This window comes from Pongo abelii, chromosome 16 (genome assembly GCF_028885655.2).
Source record: "Pongo abelii isolate AG06213 chromosome 16, NHGRI_mPonAbe1-v2.0_pri, whole genome shotgun sequence".
NCBI lineage: Eukaryota > Metazoa > Chordata > Mammalia > Primates > Hominidae > Pongo > Pongo abelii.
Genome location: NC_072001.2, coordinates 75088364 through 75115774, shown reverse-complemented (window position 1 = coordinate 75115774; position 27411 = coordinate 75088364). Strand labels below are relative to the sequence as shown.

Sequence of the window (27411 nt, the reverse complement as noted above, 5' to 3'; positions counted from 1 at the left end):
TATCACAGAAGTATTCAGGACTTTAGACTGTAGTAAAGAAATAATAATAATTATCAAACTCCACTGGTTTGTTGGACTTGTATATAGCTACACATATTGTTTCAAACATGTAGCAAAGCTGTGACTTTGTTAACAGTAAGCATTTAATATGCTAGTATGGTTGTATATTCTCTTCTTTTCTTTGGGACTGAGGTCTTTGGGATCTAACTTAATGTCCTGCAAAGCATTTCTATCCAGGTTTTTAATATCAGACCTCAGCTTCTTGGGAGATATGATATCATTTCCCTTTGAAAAGTGGTAATTTTTAAATACGCTTTCTGTACAAATGTGCCATCTGGATTTATTGCTTAGCTGCCTAACCTCAAACATTAATGTTACTTTGCTTTTCATATATTTGCATGTTTCCTTCAGTGACTTATTAAAGGAACTTTAAAAAGAAGGATATGAAGATTATCAATATGTTTACTAAATGTGTCTTTTTGGGTCTTCTATCTTGAATTGTAGAATTAGCTCCATATCACCCAACACCTCCTTTGAGCCCAGAACTGCCCGGCAGTTGCCGGAAGGAGTTCAAAGAGAACAAAGAACCTTCTCCAAAGGCTAAGCGCAAGCGAAGTGTGAAGATTAGCAACATGGCTTTGGATTCTATGCATTGGCAAAATGACTCTGTCCAGATCATAGCAAGTGTCAATGATTTAAAAAGCATGGATGAATTTCTTCTGAAAAAGGTACACTTTATTTGCCAAGTCAGGCCCTGGAGCAGCTCTGTGTATGGAATACTTGTGTATATCAGGATATACCCTCTAGATATCAAAATTACATATGCTTCCATGCTTTAGATGATCTGTTCTTTACCAGAAAGGTGTGAATAATAGGATATGCATTAGTTAGACTGGGTAGACAGGATTTAAGGTTGTAGCCTTTAGTAGTGACTTTAATTTTACTAAAATTGTCAAATTTCAAATGGGAAGGTACAGCTTGTTGCACACGGGAGTTTTCTTGTAACAGAACTATAGAATCATACAATGTTAGAAGGAACCTTAGAAATCATAGAGTAGTAATTATAGTTTGACTGTCTAGTCATACTTTTACCTGAGTCCTATAATAGCCTGTGGCTTGCACTTTGAGGACAGTCATTGTAGAAGAAACAATACATGCCTACTGTTGTATTTACTTCTTTTCAATTAGTTGATTGTGTACTAAAACTCATTTTGTGGTTCCCAGGTGAATGACCTAGATAATGAAGACAGCAAGAAGGATACACTAGTGGACGTTGTATTTAAAAAAGCCCTGAAGGAATTTCGGCAGAATATCTTCAGCTTTTATTCATCTGCATTGGCAGTGAGTTGGACTATGTTAGGAGATATTTAGTAGTTCAACATATGAAAAATTTGATAGTGCTGTAGAAGATAATACAAAAGCCATGTTTCATAAGAGATTTCTCCAGTTCCTTGTTTTTGTTTTAGGGATAGACACAGAAAATTAATGGTTTTTGTTTTAGGGATAGACAAGGAAACTGGTTTCAGATTAAAAGCTCCCTTGAATTTCCTTCAGTAGCTTTTTCCCACCTTACAGCTGTTTTTTCCATCTTTTAAGATACTGACTTCAGATGTCCTGGGTATGATTCTGTTTTTCCCTGTGACTTTTCATAATCCTTTTAGCTCTATTGCTAGGCTATAATGTCTAATTTTCCTGTGTGAGGAATACATTATATGTTTTCTTTTTAATGGAATTAGGGCAGTTAGTTTATGGTCACTGATTTCTACATATCAGTTTATATCACTTTGAGATTTACCTTATACTTTCACATGATACTGGTCATGTTTTAGAAAATTTATTTTTGGTGTGTGCAATTAATGCTTTGGTCTATAGAAGCATTAGTGTTTATGAATTATCATATTCTGTAAAAGAATTCATATTTTATTGGCTTTTCATTGTTCAATATATTCTTTAATTCACTGTGAAGAGAAAAATCAGGAAAGCTTTTTAATTTATACTGTACTTGGCTGAGCACAATGGCTCAAGCCTGTAATCCCAGCACTTTGGGTGGCTGAGGCGGGTAGGTCATGAGGTCAGGAGTTCAAGACCAGCCTGGGCAACATGGTGAAACCCCGTCTCTACTAAAAATACAAAAATTAGCTAGGTATGGTGGTGCACGCCTGTAATCCCAGCTACTGGGGAGGCTGAGGCAGGAGAATGGCTTGAACCCATTCAATAGCTTGAGGTGGAGGTTGCAGTGAGCCGAGATCATGCCACTGCACTGCAGCCTGGGTGACAGAGCAAGACTCCGTCTCAAAAAAAAAAAAAAAATTCCAGATCTCATTTAAATAAAAGAAATTCTATTTCAGTTCCTTGCAAATAATATGATGTTACTGTGGGCATGTCACTCTTCTTTGGAAAAATAAATTGGTTACTTAATATATCCTTAGGCAATGATTCAAGTATTCATTCTTTCAGTTTTAGAGTAGAACCATCTAAACAAGGTTCATTTCTGGGGAGGTAAGTAATTAAGAGGGATGTAAATAACCTTTATAGCTACATAAAATTAAAAAGTCACACTTAGGAGAGAAATTCGCAAGACTTTCTCAAATTATTACAGTCAGGTTTTTTACTAAAATTTAGCATGTTTTATTCTGCATTCATCCCATACTAGAATGGGAGTTTACAAATACCACATGACCTCATGGGCATGCTCATTAGAAATTGTATCAGGATCCTAATCTTTATTCTAAATACTACCCCATTACAAGTGTAACCATTTCTCTATATTTAAAGAGTTTCTTTATAAAACCATACATTTCTTTTCTTATTGCTTATAGGTGGATGATGGGAAAAGCATACGGTATAAAGACCTCTATGCACTATTTGAACAGATTCTGGAAAAGACGATGAGGCTTGAGCAGCGTGATTCACTGGGTGAATCTCCAGTGAGAGTTTGGGTCAACACTTTTAAAGTGTTTTTAGATGAATATATGAATGAATTCAAGACTTCAGATTGCACAGCCACAAAGGTAAATGTGATATATTTTGATTACTAAAAGGATTTAATTATGAATTCTTTTTAAGAGCGTTTGGGACATCTTGTATTTGAGAAATTTGAGAAAAATTTTATTTTGAGAAAAACATTACAGGGAACATGTCAACTTAGCACCACTTTAGATCCTCCAAACTTCATTCTGTCTTATAATTTATCAGACCATGTTTTCTAAACCGTCTGCAATCAATACTTTGTTCACTGAGTTAAAACATAATGTTCTGCCCTCAAGATTATACTCTTAGCTTTAATAGAGATCGGGGTGGGGCGGGGGCTCATGCCTGTAATCCCAGCACTTTGGGAGGCCTAGATGGGCAGATAACTTGAAATCAGGAGTTCGAGACCAGCCTGGTCAACATGTCAAAAACCTGTCTCTACTAAATACACAAAAATTAGCCGGGCATGATGGCAGGTGCCTGTAATTTCAGCTACTCAGGAGGCTGAAGCAGGAGAATCACTTGAACCCAGGAGGCAGAGGTTGTAGTTAGCCAAGGTCACGCCACTGCACTCCACCCTGGGTGACAAAGCGCGACTCCGTCTTAAAAAAAAAAAAAGAGATAAGTATCTGAATTTCCTTTTGAAAAGTTATAGTTAAAGATGTGATTCATTCTATTACCCAGTGGCCTCTTTATAAAAACCTACAAATTATATTTATTCTTGAATTAGGTTTTAGGAAAATATGTTTTGGGAAGTCTATATAATAATAATAACCTTTTTATTTTGAGTGCCTGTTATGGCCTGAGAATTGTACTCAGTGTTGTGTATTTTAATTCTTGCTTCAGCCTCCTTAAATAATTTTTATAAAATCCATATTACAGAAGAGACATCAGGCTTAGACAAAGTTATCAATGTGTTTCTTTTCAGTACCCCAGATGAAATAATTAGATACCTATTCATATCAAGAATACCGTCAATATTTTGTATTGATTATGTTCCATTTTATTTTTAGTTATTCTACCTTATATGTATTTAAATTTCCAAAACCTCTTCAATCCCATTTTTGAAGTTGTCAGATATAAATAAGTTTTGGAAAGTTCTTCAGTTCTAGATCTAGGTTAAGGTCTTTATGCTGAAGAAGATTCTTAGTAGGCTTGTACTGCCTTTGTTTTTAAGTTTAAAAGGTTGGGTTTAGATTGTTCTGTACTATGGTTATCAGGAAATGTCATATGTAAAAGAGTTTTTCCATGTCCCAAATGTTGCCTTTTTGTATGTATTTTATATTTAGCTCCATGGTAGTTTTCTGCAGCTAAAATATGGGAAGTAAAATCTTTAAAACAATCAACTTGGCACAGTGGCTCATGCCTGTAATCCCAGCACTTTGGGAGGCTGAGGTGGGCGGATCACGAGGTCAGGAGTTCGAGACCAGCCTGGCCAACATAGTGAAACCCCGTCTCTACTAAAAATACAAAACTTAGCCAGGTGTGGTGGCACACGCCTGTAGTCCCAGCTACTTGGGAGGCTGAGGCAGGAGAATTGCTTGAACCTGGGAGGTGGAGGTTGTGGTGAGCCAAGATTGCAGCACTGCCCTCCAGCCTAGGCAACAGATCAAAACTCCGACTCAGAAAAAAAAAAAAAAAATACCCGCCGGGCTTGGTGGCTCAAGCCTGTAATCCCAGCACTTTGGGAGGCCGAGGCGGGTGGATCATGAAGTCAGGGGTTTGAGACCAGCCGGTCTCAAAAAATACAAAAATAGCCAGGTGTGGTGGTGTGTGCCTATAATCCCAGCTACTCAGGAGGCTGAGGCAGGAGAATCACTTGAACCTGGGAAGGGGAGGTTGCAGTGAGCCTAGACTGTGCCAATTGCACTCCAACCTGGGTGACAGAGCAAGACTCCATCTCAAAAAAAAAAAAAAATCAATTAATGATTAAAATAAAAGAATCATTTAAATTAATATGGCGGTGGCTTCTGGGCAGAACTGAGGTTTAAAAAAGAATAATCTCTAAAGTATCCTTCCGTTCTGTTGCTGTTATTGGCAATTATGTTTTATCAGATTTTAAATTTTTTTTTCACATTTGCTTATTAGCACTGCACGTTCCTCTTGGAGAATAAAGAAATGACTATTGTGTTACCTGTTGAGCAAGTATCTTAACATTTGCAATGAAGTAAGAAAGTATGTTAGTCTTTGTTATCACAATTTCTGTATTTCTCCTGTCCCCCTGTCAGGTGCCAAAAACAGAAAGAAAGAAAAGAAGGAAAAAAGAAACTGATTTGGTAAGTTATAATCTGTTTTTTTAAATTAAAAAAGTAATTTTCAGATCAGTTGTCTGAGGTATATCATACAATATATATGTGGATATATTTATGAAATAAGTTTATCAGGTACCTGGGCAATAATCATATTTATATCTTTACAAAAATTTGAATGATTAGATATGACTGGACTTGTTATCAATGATAGCTTCCTAAAATGGCAGAAAACTGAAATTGTTTACTCATGAAAGAAAAAATATTATTTCTTTTCAGAACTAGGGGTGGGGAAGGAGCTCTTCAGGAGTTTTCTCTCCCTTCTAAAGAAAACAGGGGTTATTTAGGATTTTACAATTATAAATACTTTGAATTCAATAGACATTTCTGAAGGCATTTGAACAAATTTTATCATTGTTCATGTTTATATACAATCACACAATATATACAATCACTCTTTTTCACGCTGACATGTTGACATGTATGAGGTTCTTTATTGAAGAGGACTTTGTAAAAGCAAAAGACTGCAAACAACCTAAATATATAGGGAAATGATTAAATAAATTAGACACATCTATATATATCCAATATATGATGTTATCATATATACATCATCATATACACAACATCATATATAATATCTATCATATATATAATACAATAGAAACATAGATACAAAATATATATCACATATATATTATGTGGTTTATGATAATTTGTGCAATTACAAGGATGAATTAAGCCCTTAAGGTATGCATAATCTACAAGTGGAGGCAGTAAAAAGATTTCAAATTATTACTGTCAGGTATGATAAATATTATAGTAGGAATAATGCAAAGTGCTGTTGGATACAGAAAGGGGAAATGAAGGAATGGTTTACAGAAGAAAAAAATACTTTTGCTAATTCTCGACAAGTGAGTAGTGGTTTAGACAGTCAATATCTAGCCATTGGGAAAAACAGTATGTACAAATGTGTGTGGATGAAGAAGCTGCTATGTTGAGCCAGTTGCTTTGATTGGCTGAAGTGTTGCATGTTCATATGAAGGTGTTCGGGAGGAGTCTGATCAAGACTCTACCTTCAAAATATTTTGAATACCTTACCATTTCACATCACCTCCACTGCTATCACAACAGTCCAATGAACTATGAGTCTCATACTGGTCTACCTTCTTATACTCTTCTCCCATTATAGTTCTCTATGTAATAGCCATAGTTACTTTTTAATCATAAAAATCAAATCATATCCTTTCTCTACTCGGAACTGTTTAGTGATTTCCAGTGTTTGTCAGAATGAAACCCAAAGTTCTTACCATGCCTACAAGGCTTGACATGATCTTGAGCGTGACTGCCTCTCTAAGCTTCATTTCCTGCTACTCTCCCCCTGGTTCCTTCTGTTTAAGCTACATTTGCTGCCATCACTTCCCACTTCCCCTCCTCCCCCTATCTTCTTTACTTTCCTCTGGAAACTTTAAACTTTACGGCCTACAAAACCTGGATTCAACCCTGCCAAAAATTGCAAATTCTAATTGTAGAATATTTATCATCTACCTTACTAATGTTCAGGATTATAAATCATCCCCTCTTGCTTGTAAACAAAATTCCCAAATCTTTTACATCCTTACTTGTAGCTTTTCCACTATCTGTGTTAGAAGTGCGATCTGACTGTTTTATAGATTATTTGCCTATTGCGAAGTTTCTGCCTTTTCACAAGTACAGAATTTTGAAAGTAGTATACCTAACTCCTTAGCCTGGTTTGCTTTGGTTCTCCAAGAGGATTTTCTCATTGAGAAACATTGGACAACTTAAGCTCTGAGTCTCAATGTCCTCATCTATAAAGCAGGAATAATGCCACCCACCACTGAGATTTTTGTGAAAATAAATGAGATTGTATACAAAGGAAAGGGTAGGGAAGACAGAGAACCTGTTACTAACAGATATGTTTAGGCACTTTATACGCTTTAAGCCTTAAAAGATTAGTTATTCATATCAATAAGGGAAAGAACAACACTTCAAAATAAAAATGTACAAGAATATGAATACATTTATTCAACAACTATTTTATTATAATTCAGGAACTATAATAAGTGCAATTCATAGAAATGTCTAGAAATACACAAATAAATGTTTATTAGCAGTCAAATTAAAGTGAAGTAACAGTGATTTTCTACTTTTTCCATCAATGAACAAAGCTGAAAATAAATTGGTTACCTAGAGTTTGGAAACATAAGACAGATTTTTCAATAATACAAATAGGAGTGTAATTTGCATAATCTTCTTGGAGAATGTACTTTAGCAATGATGTATTAAAAACCTTAAAAATGTTAAAGGAAAAAAAAACTGACCCAGCAATAACATATCTAAGAATTTGTTTAGTAGGCATATCAATCACATTTTTTCACAGTAACATGCTGACATGTATGAGGTTCTTTATTGAAGAAGAGTTTGTAATGGCAAAAGACTGAAAACAACCTAAATAGATTGGGAAATGATTAAATAAATTAGATACATCTATATAATAGGATGTAGCATAACATTAAAGGAAAAGGGGACATTCACCAAGATGTTTTGTTAAGTAAAAAGTACAAGGGCTGGACAGGCGCGGTGGCTCACGCTTGTAATCCCAGCACTTTGGGAGGTTGAGGCAGGTGTGGATCACCTGAGGTCAGGAGTTCGAGACCAGCCTGGCCAACATGGCGAAACCCCATCTCTACTAAAAATACAAAAAAAAATTAGCCAGGTGTGGTGGTGGGCGCCTGTAATCCCAGCTGCTTGGGAGGCTGAGACAGGAGATTCGCTTGAACCTGGGAGGTGGAGATTGCAGTGAGCCACGATTGCGCCACTGCACTCCAGCCTGGGCGACAGAGCGAGACCCTGTCTCAAAAAAAGAAAAAAAAAAAGTACAAGGGCTAAACACTATAGAAAGCTACTATTTGCGCAAAAAAAGAAAAAAAAAGTATAAGGGCTAAACACTGTATAGAAAGCCAATATTTGCATATATTTTTAAAAATTTTAATATCTGTACTCACACACAGACATATACACACATATAAAATATCTGGGAGTATACTGATAGCAGTGATTATTTCTATAAAGAGGAACTAGACAGCTGGGGTACAGAGACAGGAAAAAGACTTATTTTGCTTTGTATACCTTTTGATCAGAGGTTCATATTATATCCATTCAGAATAAACTAATTTTTAAATTGACATATATTTTACATATTTTGGAGGGCACATGAGTATTTGTTACATAAATAAAATGTGTAATGACCAAGTCAGGGTATTTGGGGAATGTATCACCGTGAGTATCGTTTCTGTGTGTTGGGAACATAGCAAGTCCTCTCTTCTACCTACAGAATAAAGTAATTTTTAATGAAAATTTTAATGAAAACAACTTTAATATTAGAGTTTAGTAGAGGAAAATAATGTTTGTGTGATTTATAATTAGAAGGATATCTGTGAGAGAAGATGTTATTATCTGGGAATATTTGAGATACCATAGAGCAAGGCCATATTATGAAACTAGGATGGATGAACCATGAGTTGAAGTATTTTTTTTCCTTCCTCCCTTGATTTTTTTTAAGTTAGTTGATTATTTACTTAATTTCTTAAGAAAAAAAATGACTGCCAATCTTCTTGTGCCAGTATGGTTTGATAGAGGCAATGGTGTCAATCAAGATTAATGGCATTCTTGGTCTAGTTCTGTTTTATCATCATAAATTTTGAACTAAGTTTTTTCAGTTGAGAAAGTCACATAAACATAATTTAAAATTATATACATTATAAAGTAGACCTCTTTCCCAGCCCTTCTTCCCAGCGATACCGTTTTTTGGTGGTATTCCAGAAATACAGTGTCCCTATAAAATCATTTATATATAAATGATTATATATATTTTATACACATATATATTACACATACATTCCTCCTCTGTTTTCAGGATATTCTGAGTGGAATTATGTTGTTACTTTGTTTATAGTAGATTTATTTATTACTAATTTTAATTCCTTTAAATTCTTTATGCTACTGGAGTTTTTTGTCCTTCTTAGATAAATTATTTACATAATTTTTACCATTTTTTTTTTTTTACTTTCTTCTTTCTTTTTTTTTTTTTCTTTTTGAGACAGGGTCTCACTCTGTTACCCAAGCTGGAGTGCAGTGGCATGATCACAGCTCACTGCAGCCTCACAACCTCACCAGGCTCAAGTGACCCTCCCACCTCAGCATCCCAAGTAGTGCACCACCATGTCTAGCCAACTTTTTTGTATTTTTTGTAGAGATGGGGTTTCACCATGGTGCCCAGGCTGGTCTCAAACTCCTAGGCTCAAGCAGTTCACCTACCTCAACCTCCCAAAGTACTGGGTGGTGTGAGCCACCATACCTGTCCATTCATACCTTTTTTCCAGTACATTTTCTTTCTTTCTTTTCTTTTTTTGAGACTGGGTCTCGCTCTGTTGCCCAGCCTGAAGTGCAGTGGCGTAATGACATCTCACTGCAGCCTTGACCTCTTGGGCTCGAGCAGTCCTCCCATCTTAGCCTCCTGAGTGGCTGGGACCACACGCACACCTATCATGCCTAGCTAAATGTTTTTTCATTTTTTGTAGAGATGGGGTCTCACCATGTTGCCCAGTCTGGTCTCAAACTCCTGGGCTCATGATTCTCCTGCCCCAGCCTCCCAAAGTGCTGGGATTACAGGCATGAGCCACCACACCTGGTCTAGTATGTTTATTATTTCATTTTTTTCCTACAAAAATATTTAACCATTCTTGAATTTATTTTAGTCTCAAGATCGAGTTATGGACCAAGGCACCAAAGGATGATGCTTTTTTTCTTTAATAGTATATCAGTTGTCTGCCCACTGTTGAATGATATGTTTCTTTTTCACTGGTTTGAAATACCATTTTTATAGTACAGTTGGCCCAGCACATCCATGGGTTTAACCAACTATGAATCCAAAATATTTAGAAAAAGAAATTCCACAAAGTTCCAAAAAGCGAACTTGAATTTGCTGTCCATTGAGTGAATCCACACAAATGGAGTGATGTATAGGCATTGTATTAGGCATTGTAAGTAATCTATAAAGTATATGGAAGGATATGCAGATATGTCTAAATAATATGCAAATACTGTGCCATTTTATATAAGGGACTTCAGCATCTGCAGTTTGGTATCTGCAGGGGGTTGCTGGAACTAATTCCCCACAGCTACTGAGAGACAACTGTATACTCACATCTTAATGTATTTGGATTTAAATTTTTAGTCTCTCTTTTTATTCATTGATGTGTTTATTCTTGTATCAGTACCAAATCTCTTACATTACTTTTTATTTTATCGAATATATATGTACATGTATACCCCTGTATACACATGACTCTAAAAAGTCTTAAAGGCTATTGTTGCATATTTTCCAGCTTAAATAGAAACAATTACTATTCCCTAAATATATCATTCTTTTTTTTTATGTCTTTGCTCAGTTCTTTGTATTCATCTCAAGCATTCCCTCTATGACACCTTTTTTCCTATGGAACCATTTAATTACTCCTTTCTTTGTGCTTCCACTATACTTTGGAACTTTCACCACTTTTTTTTTTTTTTTTTTTTTACCATGAAAGTAATACAAACTTTGAAAATCACTGCTTCAGGTCTCAATTTCTTGATTCCCATCTTAGCTTGCAGGACAGAAAAAAGGACAAGAGAGCCCATAATGTTAGGCATGGCTTGGAAGTGTCACTCATCACATATGTTCACATTTCATCATTCAGAGCTACTTATGCAGCCATTTATAGATGCAAAAGAAGCTGAGAAGTAAAGTTTAAATAGATTGTCACATGCCCAGATAGGGCTTGGGAAATCTGTATTTAAGGAAGAAAGAAAGAATGGATATTAGTAGGCAGTTAGCATTCTTTTCCACAACAAGTTCATGCCAGTTCCTGACACATAGTAAGCATCTATAAATGTTTAATTGAATGAGTAAATGTTGAGTGACTTGAAAGACTTTCATGGTCCCTGCTACACTACTGTCCAGCCTTATTTTTCATTACTCTCTGCCAACTTGTTCTAGCAGCCGTAATTGTCTCACTGTCCTGGATCAGTTCTTTTTGTTTCATTTTGGTTTTGCCTTCCTTCCATTCGCTCCTCTCCCCTTCTTTTTGTTTGACATAATATAATTGCAGCGTTATAGAAAAGTTGCAAGAGAAGTACAAATAAACCGTATCCCTTAACCCAGATTTATTTAGATTCCACCGTTTGTCCCAGTATTGTTCCTTTTTGACAAGATATTTCTTACACTTAATTGTTATACCTTTTTAATCTCTTTTAATCAAGAACAGTTCCTTAGCCTTCTTAGTTTCCATGACATTGACATTGTTGAAGAACATAGGTCAGTTATTTTATAGCATGTTTTTCCATTTGAGTTTGTCTTATATTTCCTCATGATTAGATTCAGGTTACACATTTTTGGCATGAAACATCACAGAAGAAATGCTGTGATTTTTCATTGTGTGATATCAGGAGATATATGATATCTGTTTGTCCTATTGTGGTTGATATCTGCAAGGATGTTTCAGAAAACTCAGCAAAGATACTATTTTCCCTTGTAATTATTATCTTGTGGGGATATACTTCAGACCATGTAAATAAATATCCTCTTATTCCTCAAACTCTTACTAGTTTTGTTATTACTTGATGATTCTTGACTGAATCAATTGCTGTGATGGTTGCTAAATAGTGATTTTTAAAAATTCCATCAGTCATTCTGCATTTATTAGTTGAATTTTTGCTCTAAAGACAAACATTCCCTTTTTATTTACTTAGCTCAAAGGAAGTCCCACTGGACAAATTTGTGATAATTAGAACATCAAACTAAATGAGAGTAGAACTATTGAATAAAAGAAGAATTCCTTAGCCTGCACTGATATAATTTATTTTTACAGTGTTTTTTCTAATAGATATATTTTTACCATTCAAACTTTTTTTTAAAGTATATATACTGAGAAGTCTAACTCCAACCCCCTTTGTCTTCTAGTGGTAAATTTTTGTTATAACTTTCTAGTGTTTCTTTCTCCAGTATAAACTTATTTGCTATCCTTTCTCACATAAAATGTAGCATGTTATATAATAACAGCATAGTACTCTTTTGTGCCTTGCTTTTATCATTGAACAATATATTCAGAAGACCCTTCTCTATCTATGGTAGGCAGAATTCTAAAGATGTTCCCTCAAAGGGTCTTGTCACCTGGTTATTCATTCACACATAATCTGGGTACTGCTGTGAAGGGACTTCACAGATGAAATTAAGATTGCTAATCAACTCAGTTTAACCTAACAGTTTATTTTGGATTATGCAGATGAGCCCAGTGTAACCACATAGGCTCTTAAAAGCTGAAGAGGAAGACAGAAGAGTCAGTCAGAGAGATGAGGTAGAAGATGATGCAGGAGACATAGGTAGTAGAAGACAGAGAAATACAAGCATGAGAAGGACTCAATCCTCTTTTGATGTCTCTGAAGATGGAGAAAGGAGGGTGTTGAGCAAGGGAATGTGAGTGGCCTCTACAGGCTGAGAACAACTACCAGCTAATAGTCAGCAAGGAAATAGGACCTCAGTCCAACAACCACATGGAACTGAATTCTACCAACAATCTGAATGAGATTGGAAGCAGATTGTTCTGCAGAGCATCCAGAAGGGCACACGCCCTTGTCGATATCTGATTTTAGCCTGGTGAGACTAAAAGTCTCTGACTCTGAGAAGTGTCAGACTTCTAGCTTACTGAACTGTGAGATAACAAATGATAGGTGTTTTAAGCCACTGAATTTATGGTAATTTGTGGCAGCAGCAATAGAAAACTAATACAGTAGCTATACACAGAAATCTATTTCACAGCTGGCTACCATTCCTTACTGGACTATTAGGCTGCTTCTAGTCTGCTATTACAAAGAGTGACACAATGAATAACCATGTCTGTATGTGTGTGTGATGGATTCCTAGAATTGAAATTACTGGGTCATAGGGTGAATACATTTGTTATTTTGATAAATATTGCTTCATTTCTCTGTAATAGAGGTAGTCTCATTTTGTAGTTTGTATCTCTACACAGTTTTTATTTGCTTTTCTCTTACTGTCAGTGAGATTGAATATCTTTTCTTATGCTCAAGTACCATTTGCTTTTTTTTTTTTTTAACTGCAGTCTGTATGTTTTTGTTCGTTACTCATTTTTCTTTTGGCGTTGGTCTTTTCCTTCTCAATTTGTAGCAACTCTACATTAGGGAGATTACCCTTTGTCTGTGATATAAGTTGAAAGTGTGTTTTCCTGGTTTGTCAGTTGTCTTTTCACTTGGCTTATGATATTTTTTGTCATGTGGAAGATTTTTAAGAAATTAAACTTGTGAATCTTTTTTTTTTCATAGCTTCTGAATTTTGAGTCATAGTTAAGACTTTCCTCGCTTCAGGGTTATAAAGGAATTCTCAGTGTTTTCTTCCAATAATTTAGTGGTCACATTTTTTACATTTAAATTGCGATCTTTATGGAATTGTACTGGTGTGCAGTGTGAGATATGAATCTAATTTTGCCTCTTATCGATGGCTACCAACATCATTTATTTTAAAGTCCATCTTTACTTATCAACTTTGAGATGTCACCCTTTTGACATTCTAAATTTCCCATTATGCTTGTTTTGTGTGTGTGTGTGTGTGTGTGTGTGTGTGTGTGTGTGTGTGTGTGTGTGTGTGTGTGTGTTTTCTGATACAGAGTCTCACTGTGTTGCCAAGGCTGGAGTGCAGTGGTGCAATCTCGGCTCACCACAGCTTCCGCCTCCCGAGTTCAAGTTATTCTCCTGCCTCAGCCTCCTGAGTAGCTGGGACCACAGGTGTGCGCCACCATGCCAGGCTAATTTTTGTATTTTTAGTAGAGATGGGGTTTCACCATGTTGGTCAGGCTGATCTCAAACTCCTGACTTTGTGATCCACCCGCCTCGGCGTCCCAAAGTTCTGGGATTACAGGCATGAGCCACTGCGCCCGGCCCGCTTGGATCTTTTTTATCCTGTTTCATTAGTTGATCTAAATAGTCATGAGCCATTCCAACTATTTGATTGTCTAGTTTGAGCAGAAAAAAGATCTATTAGTACTTCTATTTCTGTTACCTTATATTTATAAATTAATGTAGAGAGAACTGACGTCTTTATTATTTTGAATCTTTTCTTCTGATTAAGTCTATTTTTGTGTCCTTCAAGAGGGTTTTAAAGTGTTTCATATACAGGTTTAAAAAAAAAAAAACTTTGTGTTACATACATACATTTATTTATTTAAGAGATGGGGTCTGTTGCCCAGACCAACCTCAAACTCCTGAGCTCAAGTGATCCTCCCACCTTACCCTCCCTAGTAGCTCAGACTACAGGCACACACCACCACACCCAGTCATGTTACACTTACTATTGAGTGTTTTATCTCAGCACGGATAATCACTATAGTTAACAGTATCACATATATCCTTTTGTACTAGATCATTTATAAACATATATAGTCTATATAAACTCGAGTCTATGTCTAGTTTATATATGATCCAGTGTTTCAAAGTGTGGTCTACAGGGGTTTCTGGTAGACTTTTAGGGGTTTTATGATATTACAACTGTTTTTGTATAATAAAACATCATTTTCCTTTTTCATTGAGTTGACACAAAAGCAAACATGGGTAAAACTGCCATCAACATGAATCAAGGCAGTGCCTGCAAACTTTATTAATGGGCATTATAATTTTTACAGTCACACACTAATAGTTTAAGAAAAATAGAGAAGCTTTACTTAAGAAGGTGAAATAATAAAAATGTTAATTGTATTAAGTTTTGATTCTTGAATTCACATCTCTTTAATATTCTGTGTAATGAAATGGGAAAGATGCAAAACCATGATATGATGGTTGTCTCAAGAAATTACTTGTACAATTAGATTGCAGGCTGATCTAGCATTTTTTAAAATTGAGATAAAATTCATATAACAAAATTTAACCATTTAGACATTTTAACTACGTAAAGTATACAATTTAGTGGGTTTTAGTACATTCACTATGTTAAGCAATCTTTACCACTATATAATTTGAGAACATTATCCCAAAAAGAAACTGTACTTTTAGAGCACTCACTCAATCCCTCTTCTCTCTTCCTCTGAGCCCCTCACAACCACCAGTCTACTTTCTGTCTGTATGGATTTGCCTATTCTGAACATTTCATATTGACTTAAAAAATCATATATATGGCCTTTTGTGTCTGCCTTCTCTCACTTAGCATAATGTTTTCAAGGTTCATCCATGTTGTAGCATGTGTCAGTACATCATTCCTTTGTAAAGCCAAATATTCTGTTGTGTGGATATACAACATTTTATATATCTGTTTATAAATTGAAGGACATTTCAGTTGTTTCTACTTTTTGTTTGAATAATGCTGCTATGAAAATTCATGAACAAGTTTTTGTGGCAACATGTTTCTAGCCACTTTTTTCATAGAACATTATTTTTACTTAAACTATTCATTAAGATTTTGGCATATGCATTTATCCTGTCACTTCAAGGAAAACAACTGACAGTATTTATTACCAGTGATAAAACTTGTGTATTCAAGCAAAAATTCAAATTTTGGAAAACTTGTATCTGCCAAGTTTTCTAATGAGGTCAGTTATAAAGTTAAGGACTATGACTTTCTACTAGTGTATAATGAAATGTGTCAACATTTGGAAGTTTAATTTAGTGAATCAGTATATTCCAAATGATCAACATGTACCACTGTAAAATCATGTACAGGTAAAATGTCCAAATACAAAATAGACCAATTGGTATTGTAAACCAGCTTTCTTGAGGTAAATTTACTTACCACAAATTTATCCCTTTTTATGTGTACAATTCAGTGATTTCAGTAAATTCACATACTTTTCCCATCATCTCAATCCAATTTTAGAAAAATCCCAAAAGGATTTTTCATGCCAGTTTACAGTCACTGCTCTTTACTAGCTTCAGGCATTCTTACTCTACTTTCTGTTTCTATAGTCTTGCCTTTTCTGGATATTTCATGTAAACAGAATCATACACTGTGGTTTTTGCATGTGGCTTTTTAGCATAATGTTTTTGAAGTTCATTTATATCATTGTGTTTATCCATAGTTCAGTCTTCTTTAATGCTAAATAGAACTCCATTGCATGGATATGTCACATTTTATTTATCCTTTTATCAGTTGGTAGACATTTGAGTTGTTTTGTATTTTTGGCTACCATGAATAATGCCACTATGAACAGTTACGTACAGGTTTTTTTGTGGACGTACATTTTCAGTTATCTTGTGTATAAACCTGAGAGTGGAATTTCTGGGCCAAGTGGCAACTCTGTGCTTCTAGTTTTCAGAAACTGCCATGCTGTTTTCCAAGTGACTGCACCACTTTACAATCCCACCTGCAGTACCTGAGGGTTCTAGTCTATCCACATTCTTACCAACATTTGTTATTGTTTACCTTTTTTGTTATAGCCATTCTGGTAGGTATGAATTAGTATTTCATTGTGGTTTTAGTTTGCATTTCTTTGATAACTAATGATGTTGAACATCTTTTCATGTGCCCATTGGCCATTTGAACTGCTTCTTTGGTGAGCTGTCTATTCAGTATTTTGCCCATTTTTGAGTTGGGTTGCCTTATTATTGGGTTCTAACATTTCTAACATAATTACATAACATTCTAATATAATGACTAGAAGTCATTTATCAGATATATGATTTGCAAATGTTTTCTCTGAGTCTGTGGTTTATCTTTTTTTCTTAATGGTGTCTTTGAAGGTTAAAGTTTTAAATTTTAATTAAGTCCAAAACAATAGATTGTACTGCCATAGACAGGAAGGGTTCATTGGTTATGGTTTTTTACTTAACTTTTAAGTTACCATTTGTAAAGTTTTGGTGCCGTATTACTATCTGAAAGGACTGTTAAAATATTACTCCACTGACTCGGAAGAGTGAGGGGGTGTGAGGGGGATGGATGATGAGAGATTACTTAATGGGTACAATACACGTTATTTGAGTGGTTGATACCCCACAAGCCCTGACTTCACCACTATGCAACCTATGCATGTAACAAAATTACACTTGTACCACATACATTTATACAAATAAAAAAATTTTAATTAAAAAATTATATTCCTTCATTTTCCACTTTCATATCTGTATTAAGCTAGATTATATATTTCAAACTAAACTGCATATTGCAACAGATTGAGTGCAGAAGTAGATGTGAGAATCCAGGTGTCTTTTATTAATCCAGACGTTAAAGAAATTTACAAAAATGTAAAACAATACCCCTTTTGCCACTATTTTTTTTTTGCTTTAAAGATATAGTTGTTTTTAATTAAAATGTTATGTTCATGTATAATGTATTTATTGTTCATTTTAAATAAATTAATGAATATATACTTTAAATTTTTTTCAGCTTTAATTGCTAGCATAGTAAATATTAACAGGTATAACTCATGTAAACAAAAGCTCTCTGAGGTCATCAGTAATTTTCAACTGTAAAAGTTTCCTGAGATTACAAAAAAATATATATTTTAGCCAGGCGCAGTGGTTCACGCTGATAATCCCAGCACTTTGGGAGTCTGAGGCAGGCGGATAACTTGAGATCAGGAGTTCAAGACCAGCCTGGCCAACATGGTGAAACACCGTCACTAATAAAAAAAAAAAATACAAAAATTATCCAGGCGTAGTGGCAGGCGCCTGTAATCCCAGCGAGGCAAAAGCAGGAGAATCGCCTGAACCCGGGAGGCGGAGGCTGCAGTGAGCTGATAGCACCACTGCACTCCAGCCTGGGCAACATAGCAAGACTAAGTCTCAAAAAAAAAAAAAAAAAAAACCAAAAAAAGAAAAAGAAAACATACTTTGAGAACTGCTTTTTTTTTTTTTTTTTAATTATTATTATACTTTAGGTTTTATGGTACATGTGCGCAATGTGCAGGTTAGTTACATATGTATACATGTGCCGTGCTGGTGCGCTGCACCCACTAACTCGTCATCTAGCATTAGGTATATCTCCCAATGCTATCCCTCCCCACTCCCACCACCCCACAACAGTCCCCAAAGTGTGATGTTCCTCTTCCTGTGTCCATGTGTTCTCATTGTTCAGTTCCCACCTATGAGTGAGAATATGCAGTGTTTGGTTTTTTGTTCTTGCAATAGTTTACTGAGAATGATGATTTCCAATTTCATCTGTGTCCCTACAAAGGACATGAACTCATCATTTTTTATGGCTGCATAGTATTCCATAGTGTATATGTGCCACATTTTCTTAATCTAGTCTATCATTGTTGGACATTTGGGTTGGTTCCAAGTCTTTGCTATTGTCAATAATGCCGCAATAAACATACGTGTGCATGTGTCTTTATAGCAGCATGATTTATAGTCCTTTGGGTACATACCCAGTAATGGTATGGCTGGGTCAAATGGAATTCCTAGTTCTAGATCCCTGAGGAATCGCCACAATGACTTCCACAAGGGTTGAACTAGTTTACAGTCCCACCAACAGTGTAAAAGTGTTCCTATTTCTCCACATCCTCTCCAGCACCTGTTGTTTCCTGACTTTTTAATGATTGCCATTGTAACTGGTGTGAGATGGTATCTCATTGTGGTTTTGATTTGCATTTCTCTGATGGCCAGTGATGGTGAGCATTTTTTCATGTGTTTTTTGGCTGCATAAATGTCTTCTTTTGAGAAGTGTCTGTTGATGTCCTTCACCCACTTGTTGATGGGGTTGTTTGTTTTTTTCTTGTAAATTTGTTGGAGTTCATTGTAGATTCTGGATATTAGCCCTTTGTCAGATGAGTAGGTTGCGAAAATTTTCTCCCATTTTGTAGGTTGCCTGTTCACTCTGATGGTAGTTTCTTTTGCTGTGCAGAAGCTCTTGAGTTTAATTAGATCCCATTTGTCAATTTTGGCTTTTGTTGCCATTGCTTTTGGTGTTTTAGACATGAAGTCCTTGCCCATGCCTATGTCCTGAATGGTAATGCCTAGGTTTTCTTCTAGGGTTTTTATGGTTTTAGGTCTAACATTTAAGTCTTGAATCCATCTTGAATTGATTTTTGTATAAGGTGTAAGGAAGGGATCCAGTTTCAGCTTTCTACATATGGCTAGCCAGTTTTCCCAGCACCATTTATTAAATAGGGAATCCTTTCCCCATTGCTTGTTTTTCTCAGGTTTGTCAAAGATCAGATAGTTGTAGATATGTGGCGTTGTTTCTGAGGGCTCTGTTCTGTTCCATTGACCTATATCTCTGTTTTGGTACCAGTACCATGCTGTTTTGGTTACTGTAGCCTTGTAGTATAGTTTGAAGTCAGGTAGCGTGATGCCTCCAGCTTTGTTGTTTTGGCTTAGGATTGACTTGGCGATGCGGGCTCTTTTTTGGTTCCATACGAACTTTAAAGTAGTTTTTCCAATTCTGTGAAGAAAGTCATTGGTAGCTTGATGGTGATGGCATTGAATCTGTAAATTACCTTGGGCAGTATGGCCATTTTCATGATATTGATTCTTCCTACCCATGAGCATGGAATGTTCTTCCATTTGTTTGTATCCTCTTTTATTTCCTTGAGCAGTGGTTTGTAGTTCTCCTTGAAGAGGTCCTTCACATCCCTTGTAAGTTGGATTCCTAGGTATTTTATTCTCTTTGAAGCAATTGTGAATGGGAGTTCACTCATGATTTGGCTCTCTGTTTGTCTGCTATTGGTGTATAAGAATGCTTGTGATTTTTGTACATTGATTTTGTATCCTGAGACTTTGCTGAAGTTGCTTATCAGCTTAAGGAGATTTTGGGCTGAGACAATGGGGTTTTCTAGATATACAATCATGTCATCTGCAAACAGGGACAATTTGACTTCCTCTTTTCCTAATTGAATACCCTTTATTTCCTTCTCCTGCCTAATTGCCCTGGCCAGAACTTCCAACACTATGTTGAATAGAAGTGGTGAGAGAGGGCATCCCTGTCTTGTGCCAGTTTTCAAAGGGAATGCTTCCAGTTTTTGCCCATTCAGTATGATATTGGCTGTGGGTTTGTCATAAATAGCTCTTATTATTTTGAGATACGTCCCATGAATACCTAATTTATTGAGAGTTTTTAGCATGAAGCATTGTTGAATTTTGTCAAAGGCCTTTTCTGCATCTATTGAGATAATCATGTGGTTTTTGTCTTTGGTTCTGTTTATATGCTGGATTACATTTATTGATTTGCGTATATTGAACCAGCCTTGCATCCCAGGGATGAAGCCCACTTGATCATGGTGGATAAGCTTTTTGATGTGCTGCTGGATTTGGTTTGCCAGTATTTTATTGAGGATTTTTGCATCAATGTTCATCAAGGATATTGGTCTAAAATTCTCTTTTTTTGTTGTGTCTCTGCCAGGCTTTGGTATCAGGATGATGCTGGCCTCATCAAATGAGTTAGGGAGGATTCCCTCTTTTTCTGTTGATTGGAATAGTTTCAGAAAGAATGGTACCAGAGACTGCTGCTTTTAATGTAACATTAGGGTCATATAAGACAGCTGTTATATGTCTGTTGCATTGCTTTCTGTTTTTCATATAATTTGGTCATGTTTATCTAGATTCTTAGCTTTTGGAAAGCAGGAAAAATATATTTTATTTTATGTTATTTCTCAAAAGATCATAATTGTCCCCCTGGAATTAGTGCCTAGTGAAGACTTAACAAGAGACTGAAGGATTTCCCACCACGTTAGGGCAGCATTTACTGTGTTGGCTTTAATATAAGTAGCTAAATTTTTTCATTCAGGTGGAAGAACACAATGGTCACATCTTTAAAGCCACCCAATATAGCATCCCTACATACTGTGAATACTGTTCTTCTTTGATATGGATAATGGACCGAGCCTCTGTTTGCAAATGTAAGTAAGAGATCTTTGAGGAATATTTTTGACCGCTGACATTTCTGTTTCCTTGAGTTGTCTTATATCTCCTTTAACATAAAGGAGTTATTTATACCACCTAAATTTTTAGCCTCATCTCTTGCTATACTCTCTTCACCTATTCTTTGTATCTAAACCAGATATTTTTATGTTATTTGGTCACTGAGAGCCTCGTACATGTAATTCACTCTGTCTAAAATGGTCTTGTCCCAGATTTTAGTATGACTTAATATTTCAATTACTTCATGCCTACACTCACATCTCACCTTCTCAGAGAGCTCTCTTTTTTACCCCCAGTTTAAATGCCACCTTGTCCCCAAATTCTCTATTCTTTTTTTTTTGAGATGGTGTCTTGCTCCATCACCCAGGCTGGAGTGCAGTGGTGTGATCTCAGCTCACTGCAACCTCTGCTTCCCAGGTTCAAGTGATTCTCCCTGCCTCAGCCTCCCGAGTAGCTGGGATTACAGGCACATGCCACCACGCCCAGCTAATTTTTGTGTTTTTAGTAGAGACAGGGTTTTGCCATGTTGGCCAGGCTGGTCTCGAACTCCTGACCTCAGGTGATCGTCCCGCCTTGGCCTAAAGTGCTGGGATTACAGGCGTGAGCCACTGCGCCCGCCCCTCCACCCTCTGAAATTCTCTGTTCTTTCACTCAGATTTAATAGTCTTTATAGAACTTAATTACCACCCAAAATTATATTAAGTATTTGTTTTCTTGTTTTTCAGTCTACGCCTCTAAAATATATGCTCTATAGGTCAGGAAACTTATTTGTCTTTTTTTTTTTTAATATATCATCAGTGCCTAAAACAGTGATGGCACATAGTAAGTTTTAATAAATATTTGTTGGTTAGATAGACCTATAGATGGATGGATGGATGGATGGATAAATGAATAAATTAGATTATAGTCAAAAAGGTACTTTTTCTACTGTAATCCTTTTAGCAGATTACAGTAGAAAAAATAAATATATAAAAAATATATAAATATAATATATATATTATTTTACATATAAATATATAAATCCTAAAATGTGAGTAGAGATTCTTTGTAGATAAGTTGGTTCTGGCTTACAGTGAACCTTTAGCCTCCACTCATCTTATTTTATGCATCTGCTCTGGTGCTATTATTAGTTCTGTGAAGCTTTGCTTTTACTAGTGGGCTAAAATTGAATGAAGCAAATACTAGGAAAGGACTGGAACTAGTATGACAGCAGTTTGCCACAGAAAAATTGCCACTATTACTATATATTTACTTATTCCATGGTTCAACAGCAGTTTTGCTTTGGTTTTATTATCAGTAGTCTAAAAAATTATAATGAGTCTGAAAATAGGAAGTAGTTTGAAATGTATTTGACTCTTTAGTGTAACTATGATTTTTATAGGTTTAGTTTCTTCTGTAACTTAAAGCTAAAAATGTAAATAATTTTCTTTATTATGACTATGTTGGGCTGGTTTGATTTTTTTTTTTTTTTTTGTGAGATGGAGTCTAACTTTGTTGCCCAGACTGGAGTGCAGTGGCACAATCTCAGCTCACTGCAACCTCCGCCTCCCAGGTTTAAGTGCTTGTCCTGCCTCAGCCTCCCCAGTAGCTGGGATTACAGGTGCCCACCACCATGCCTGGCTAATTTTTGTATATTTAGTAGAGACAGGGTTTTACCATGTTGATCAGGCTGGTCTTGAACTCCTGATCTCAAGTGATCCACTCACCTTGACCTCCCAAAGTGTGCTAGGATTACAAGCATGAGCCACTGTGCCTGGCCTGATTTGATTTTTTAATAGAATTAGCTAACTTTCTTTGTTGTTATCCTGATTATTTCACCAGTACAGTGACATGGCCTCCCTTACTTGATCTTGGCCTTCAAAAGCCTACAAGTTATATTTTACAAGCTCAAGAAAGGATATTCAGGTATTGATACACAGAAGCCAGAGCTAGTGTAACAAAATGACATAAGCCAGCTGTGTTCTCAATACGCTCCTCTTAATGTGCCTCTTCCTGTTCACCAGCTGCCCAGCCACCCTGGGTTATCACCACTCCTCTAAATTATTTTAGCTCTGAACCTTTTCTTTATCCCATCTTCCCAATCACAACGGAATATTCTTCATGTTCTGGTTCTTCAGAGCTCTGTTCTGAACCTTTAGAGATGATAAATAAGACCTTTCTTGTATCTTAAACTGTGCTACCCAATTTGTTTTCATTTCAGGAAGGATCTTTGACAGTAATGCCTTCCTTATCTATAGGAATGATTCTTAATAGGCATTTCTGAGATTTTAGTATGTTGTAGAGCATATATGTGGTAGAACATGAACACTAATTTGTGAATCAAACCACAAAGATAAGTATCCTGCTGGAATTTGTTGGGGAGTGGCACTGTGTGGCATAGGGGCAGGATGAGCAGCTTTGAAAGAACAAAAAGCTTTTTCATTGACTGTGGCTAGAAATTTTGATCATGTTTTCAACTTCATTATACCCCATAGAATGGGTTAAAATTCTTTTTAATTATACCATTGTACAAAGTATGTATGTCGTATTACAGCAGTCTGAGATTTAAAGAAAAAAATGTAGGTCTAAAATAAAGGATACTTGATAAATTCTTATCACTGATGTACAGACTTCTAAAAATGTTGCATTCCTCACCTGTTTTTCAGTATGCAAGTATGCTTGCCATAAGAAGTGCTGTCTGAAAACCACAGCCAAGTGCTCTAAAAAGGTAAGAAATTATCACCTATCAGTAATAGATAACAGACCTGTTGGTCTTTTGTGCCTTATGGAAATAAATTAAGGCCTTTTTGATAGTTTTACAGATAAGTGGTTTTTAAACTTTTTGACCACAAATCACAGTAAGAAATATGTTTTATGCCATGATCCAGTTCACATGTTTGGTGATATATGTACAAAAATGAATTGATTTTCATAGAATTATTTTACCGTTACTATATGTGAGTTACTAAATTAATTTTGTAAACCACAATTTGAAGAACACTGCATTGAGGTTTCATACTTCCTTAAACACTTGTAAATCTTCCTAGGAATTATCCTTAATGCAGTAAGCTACAATTAAAGATGAACAAATTTAAACACGAATAGCAAAATTCACTAGCATGGATGGTTGGTGTGTTTACATATATCTCTTGGATACACAGAGATCTAAAATATACTGTACACATACTGTTTGATACCTTATGTTTCAAGGAAGTAGTCTTTTTAAAAAATTCAGGCTCTTATCAATGTATGATTACAACATTTTCTTATTCATTAATCACATACTGACAGTTGTTACAATAGCATGCAAATCTGAAATATAAATGTGTGTGCATGTTGTTTGCAGTAGACCAATCATGGCAAAGTACAAAGAGAAATTTGATTCAGGAATTAAAATGCAAAGAATATGAGTGAGACATTTGCTTCCAGCTAAGGTGGAGCAGCTTATGTCAGACCAATACTAAAAAAGTTTGTTGGCAAGCATCAGGGAGCTGCCCGGGCAAATTGTACTTTAGGAGACTAGATTTTAGAGAGAAGAGAATACAGAGTAGTGAATCTACATCTGTGAGATGTTTTTCTTCTAGTGGGAATTTTTCTTTCTTTTTTTTTTTTTTATAATACTTTAAGTTCTAGAGTACATGTGCACAACGTACAGGTTTGTTACATATGTATACATGTGCCATGTTGGTGTGCTGCACCCATTAACTCGTCATTTACATTAGGTATATCTCCTAATGCTATCCCTCCCCCCTCCCCCGACCCCACGACAGGCCCCAGTGTGTGATGTTCCCCTTCCTGTGTCCAAGTGTTCTCCCATCCAAGTGCTAACGAGGCCCGACCCTGCTTAGCTTCTGAGATCAGAAGAGATAGGGTGCATTCAGGGTGGTATGGCCGTAGACCCAAGTGTTCTCATTGTACAATTCCCATCTATGAGTGAGAACATGCGGTGTTTGGTTTTTTGTCTCAGCAATAGTTTGCTGAGAATGATGGTTTCCAGCTTCGTCCATGTCCCTACAAAGGACATGAACTCATCCTTTTTTATGGCTGCATAGTATTCCATGCTGTATATGTGCCACATTTTCTTAATCCAGTCTATCATTGATGGACATTTGGGTTGGTTCCAAGTCTTTGCTATTGTGAATAGTGCCGCAATAAACATATGTGTGCATGTGTCTTTATAGCAGCATGATTTATAATCCTTTGGGTATATACCCAGTAATGGTATGGCTGGGTCAAATGGTATTTCTAGTTCTAGATCCTTGAGGAATCACCACACTGTCTTCCACAATGGTTGAACTAGTTTACAGTCCCACCAACAGTGTAAAAGTGTTCCTATTTCTCCACATCCTCTCCAGCACCTGTTGTTTCCTGACTTTTTAATGATTGCCATTCTAACTGGTGTGACATGGTATCTCATTGTGGTTTTGATTTGCATTTCTCTGATGACCAGTGATGATGAGCATTTTTTCACGTGTCTGTTGGCTGCATAAATGTCTTCTTTTGAGAAGTGTCTGTTCATATCCTTTGCCCACTTTTTGGTGGGGTTGTTTGTTTTTTCCTTGTAAATTTGTTTGAGTTCTTTGTAGATTCTGGATATTAGCCCTTTGTCAGATGAGTAGATTGCAAAAATTTTCTCCCATTCTGTAGGTTGCCTGTTCACTCTGATGGTAGTTTCTTTTGCTGTGTAGAAGCTCTTTGGTTTAATTAGATCCCATTTGTCTATTCTGGCTTTTGTTGCCATTGCTTTTGGTGTTTTAGACATGAAGTCCTTGTCCATGTCTATGTCCTGAATGGTATTGCCTAGGTTTTCTTCTACGGTTTTTATGGTTTTAGGTCTAACATTTAAGTCTTGAATCCATCTTGAATTAATTTTTGTTTAAGGTGTAAGGAAGGGATCCAGTTTCAGCTTTCTCCATATGGCTAGCCAGTTTTCCCAGCACCATTTATTAAATAGGGAATCCTTTCCCCATTTCTTGTTTTTGTTAGGTTTGTCAAAGATCAGATGGTTGTAGATGTGTGGTATTATTTCTGAGGGCTCTGTTCTGTTCCATTGATCTATATCTCTGTTTTGGTACCAGTACCATGCTGTTTTGGTTACTGTAGCCTTGTAGTATAGTTTGAAGTCAGGTAGCGTGATGCCTCCAGCTTTGTTCTTTTGGTTTAGGATTGTCTTGGCTATACAGGCTCTTTTTTGGTTCCATATGAACTTTAAAGTAGTTTTTTCCAATTCTGTGAAGAAAGTCATTGATAGCTTGACGGAGATGGCATTAAATCTATAAATTACCTTGGGCAGTATGGCCATTTTCATGATATTGATTCTTCCTATTCATGAGCATGGAATGTTCTTCCATTTGTTTGTGTCCTCTTTTATTTCGTTGAGCAGTGGTTTCTAGTTCTCCTTGAAGAGGTCCTTCACATCCCTTGTAAGTTGGATTCCTAGGTATTTTATTCTCTTTGAAGCAATTGTGAATGGGAGTTCACTCATGATTTGGCTCTCTGTTTGTCTGTTATTGGTGTATAGGAATGCTTGTGATTTTTGCACCTTGATTTTGTATCCTGAGACTTTGCTGAAGTTGCTTATCAGCTTAAGGAGATTTTGGGCTGAGACGATGGGGTTTTCTAAATATACAATCATATCATCTGCAAACAGGGACAATTTGACTTCCTCTTTTCCTAATTGAATACCCTTTATTTCTTTCTCCTGCCTGATTGCCCTGGCCAGAACTTCCAACACTATGTTAAATAGGAGTGATAAGAGGGGGGCATCCCTGTCTTGTGCCAGTTTTCAAAGGGAATGCTTCCAGTTTTTGCCCATTCAGTATGATATTGGCTGTGGGTTTGTCATAAATAGCTCTTATTATTTTGAGATATGTCCTATCAATACCGAATTTATTGAGAGTTTTTAGCATGAAGGGCTGTTGAATTTTGTCAAAGGCCTTTTCTGCATCTATTGAGATAATTATGTGGTTTTTGTCTTTGTTTCTGTTTATATGCTGGAATACGTTTATTGATTTGCATATGTTGAACCAGCCTTGCCCCAGGAATGAAGCCCACTTGATCATGGTGGATAAGCTTTTTGATGTGCTGCTAGATTCTATTTGCCAGTATTTTATTGAGGATTTTTGCATGGATGTTCATCAGGGATATTGGTCTAAAATTCTCTTTTTTGTGTGTGTCTCTGCCAGACTTTGGTATCAGGATGATGCTGGCCTCACAAAATGAGTTAGGGAGGATTCCCTCTTTTTCTATTGATTGGAATAGTTTCAGAAGGAATGGTACCAGCTCCTCCTTGTACCTC

The 27411-nt window shown here is 36.2% G+C and overlaps 1 protein-coding gene across 16 annotated transcripts in view; it reads left to right on the top strand.

Moving 5' to 3' along the window:
* MYO9A (myosin IXA) overlaps positions 1–27411 on the top strand; it is a 311747-nt gene that overhangs the window by 240057 nt on the left and 44279 nt on the right. For all 16 annotated transcript variants that reach the window (XM_024232451.3, XM_024232449.3, XM_054532836.2 and 13 more), the window contains 6 exons: positions 505–728; positions 1225–1341; positions 2820–3011; positions 5199–5246; positions 21001–21112; positions 23780–23841. In XM_024232451.3, the coding sequence (XP_024088219.3) occupies positions 505–728; positions 1225–1341; positions 2820–3011; positions 5199–5246; positions 21001–21112; positions 23780–23841 (755 nt within the window). The remainder of the gene's footprint in view (positions 1–504; positions 729–1224; positions 1342–2819; positions 3012–5198; positions 5247–21000; positions 21113–23779; positions 23842–27411) is intronic.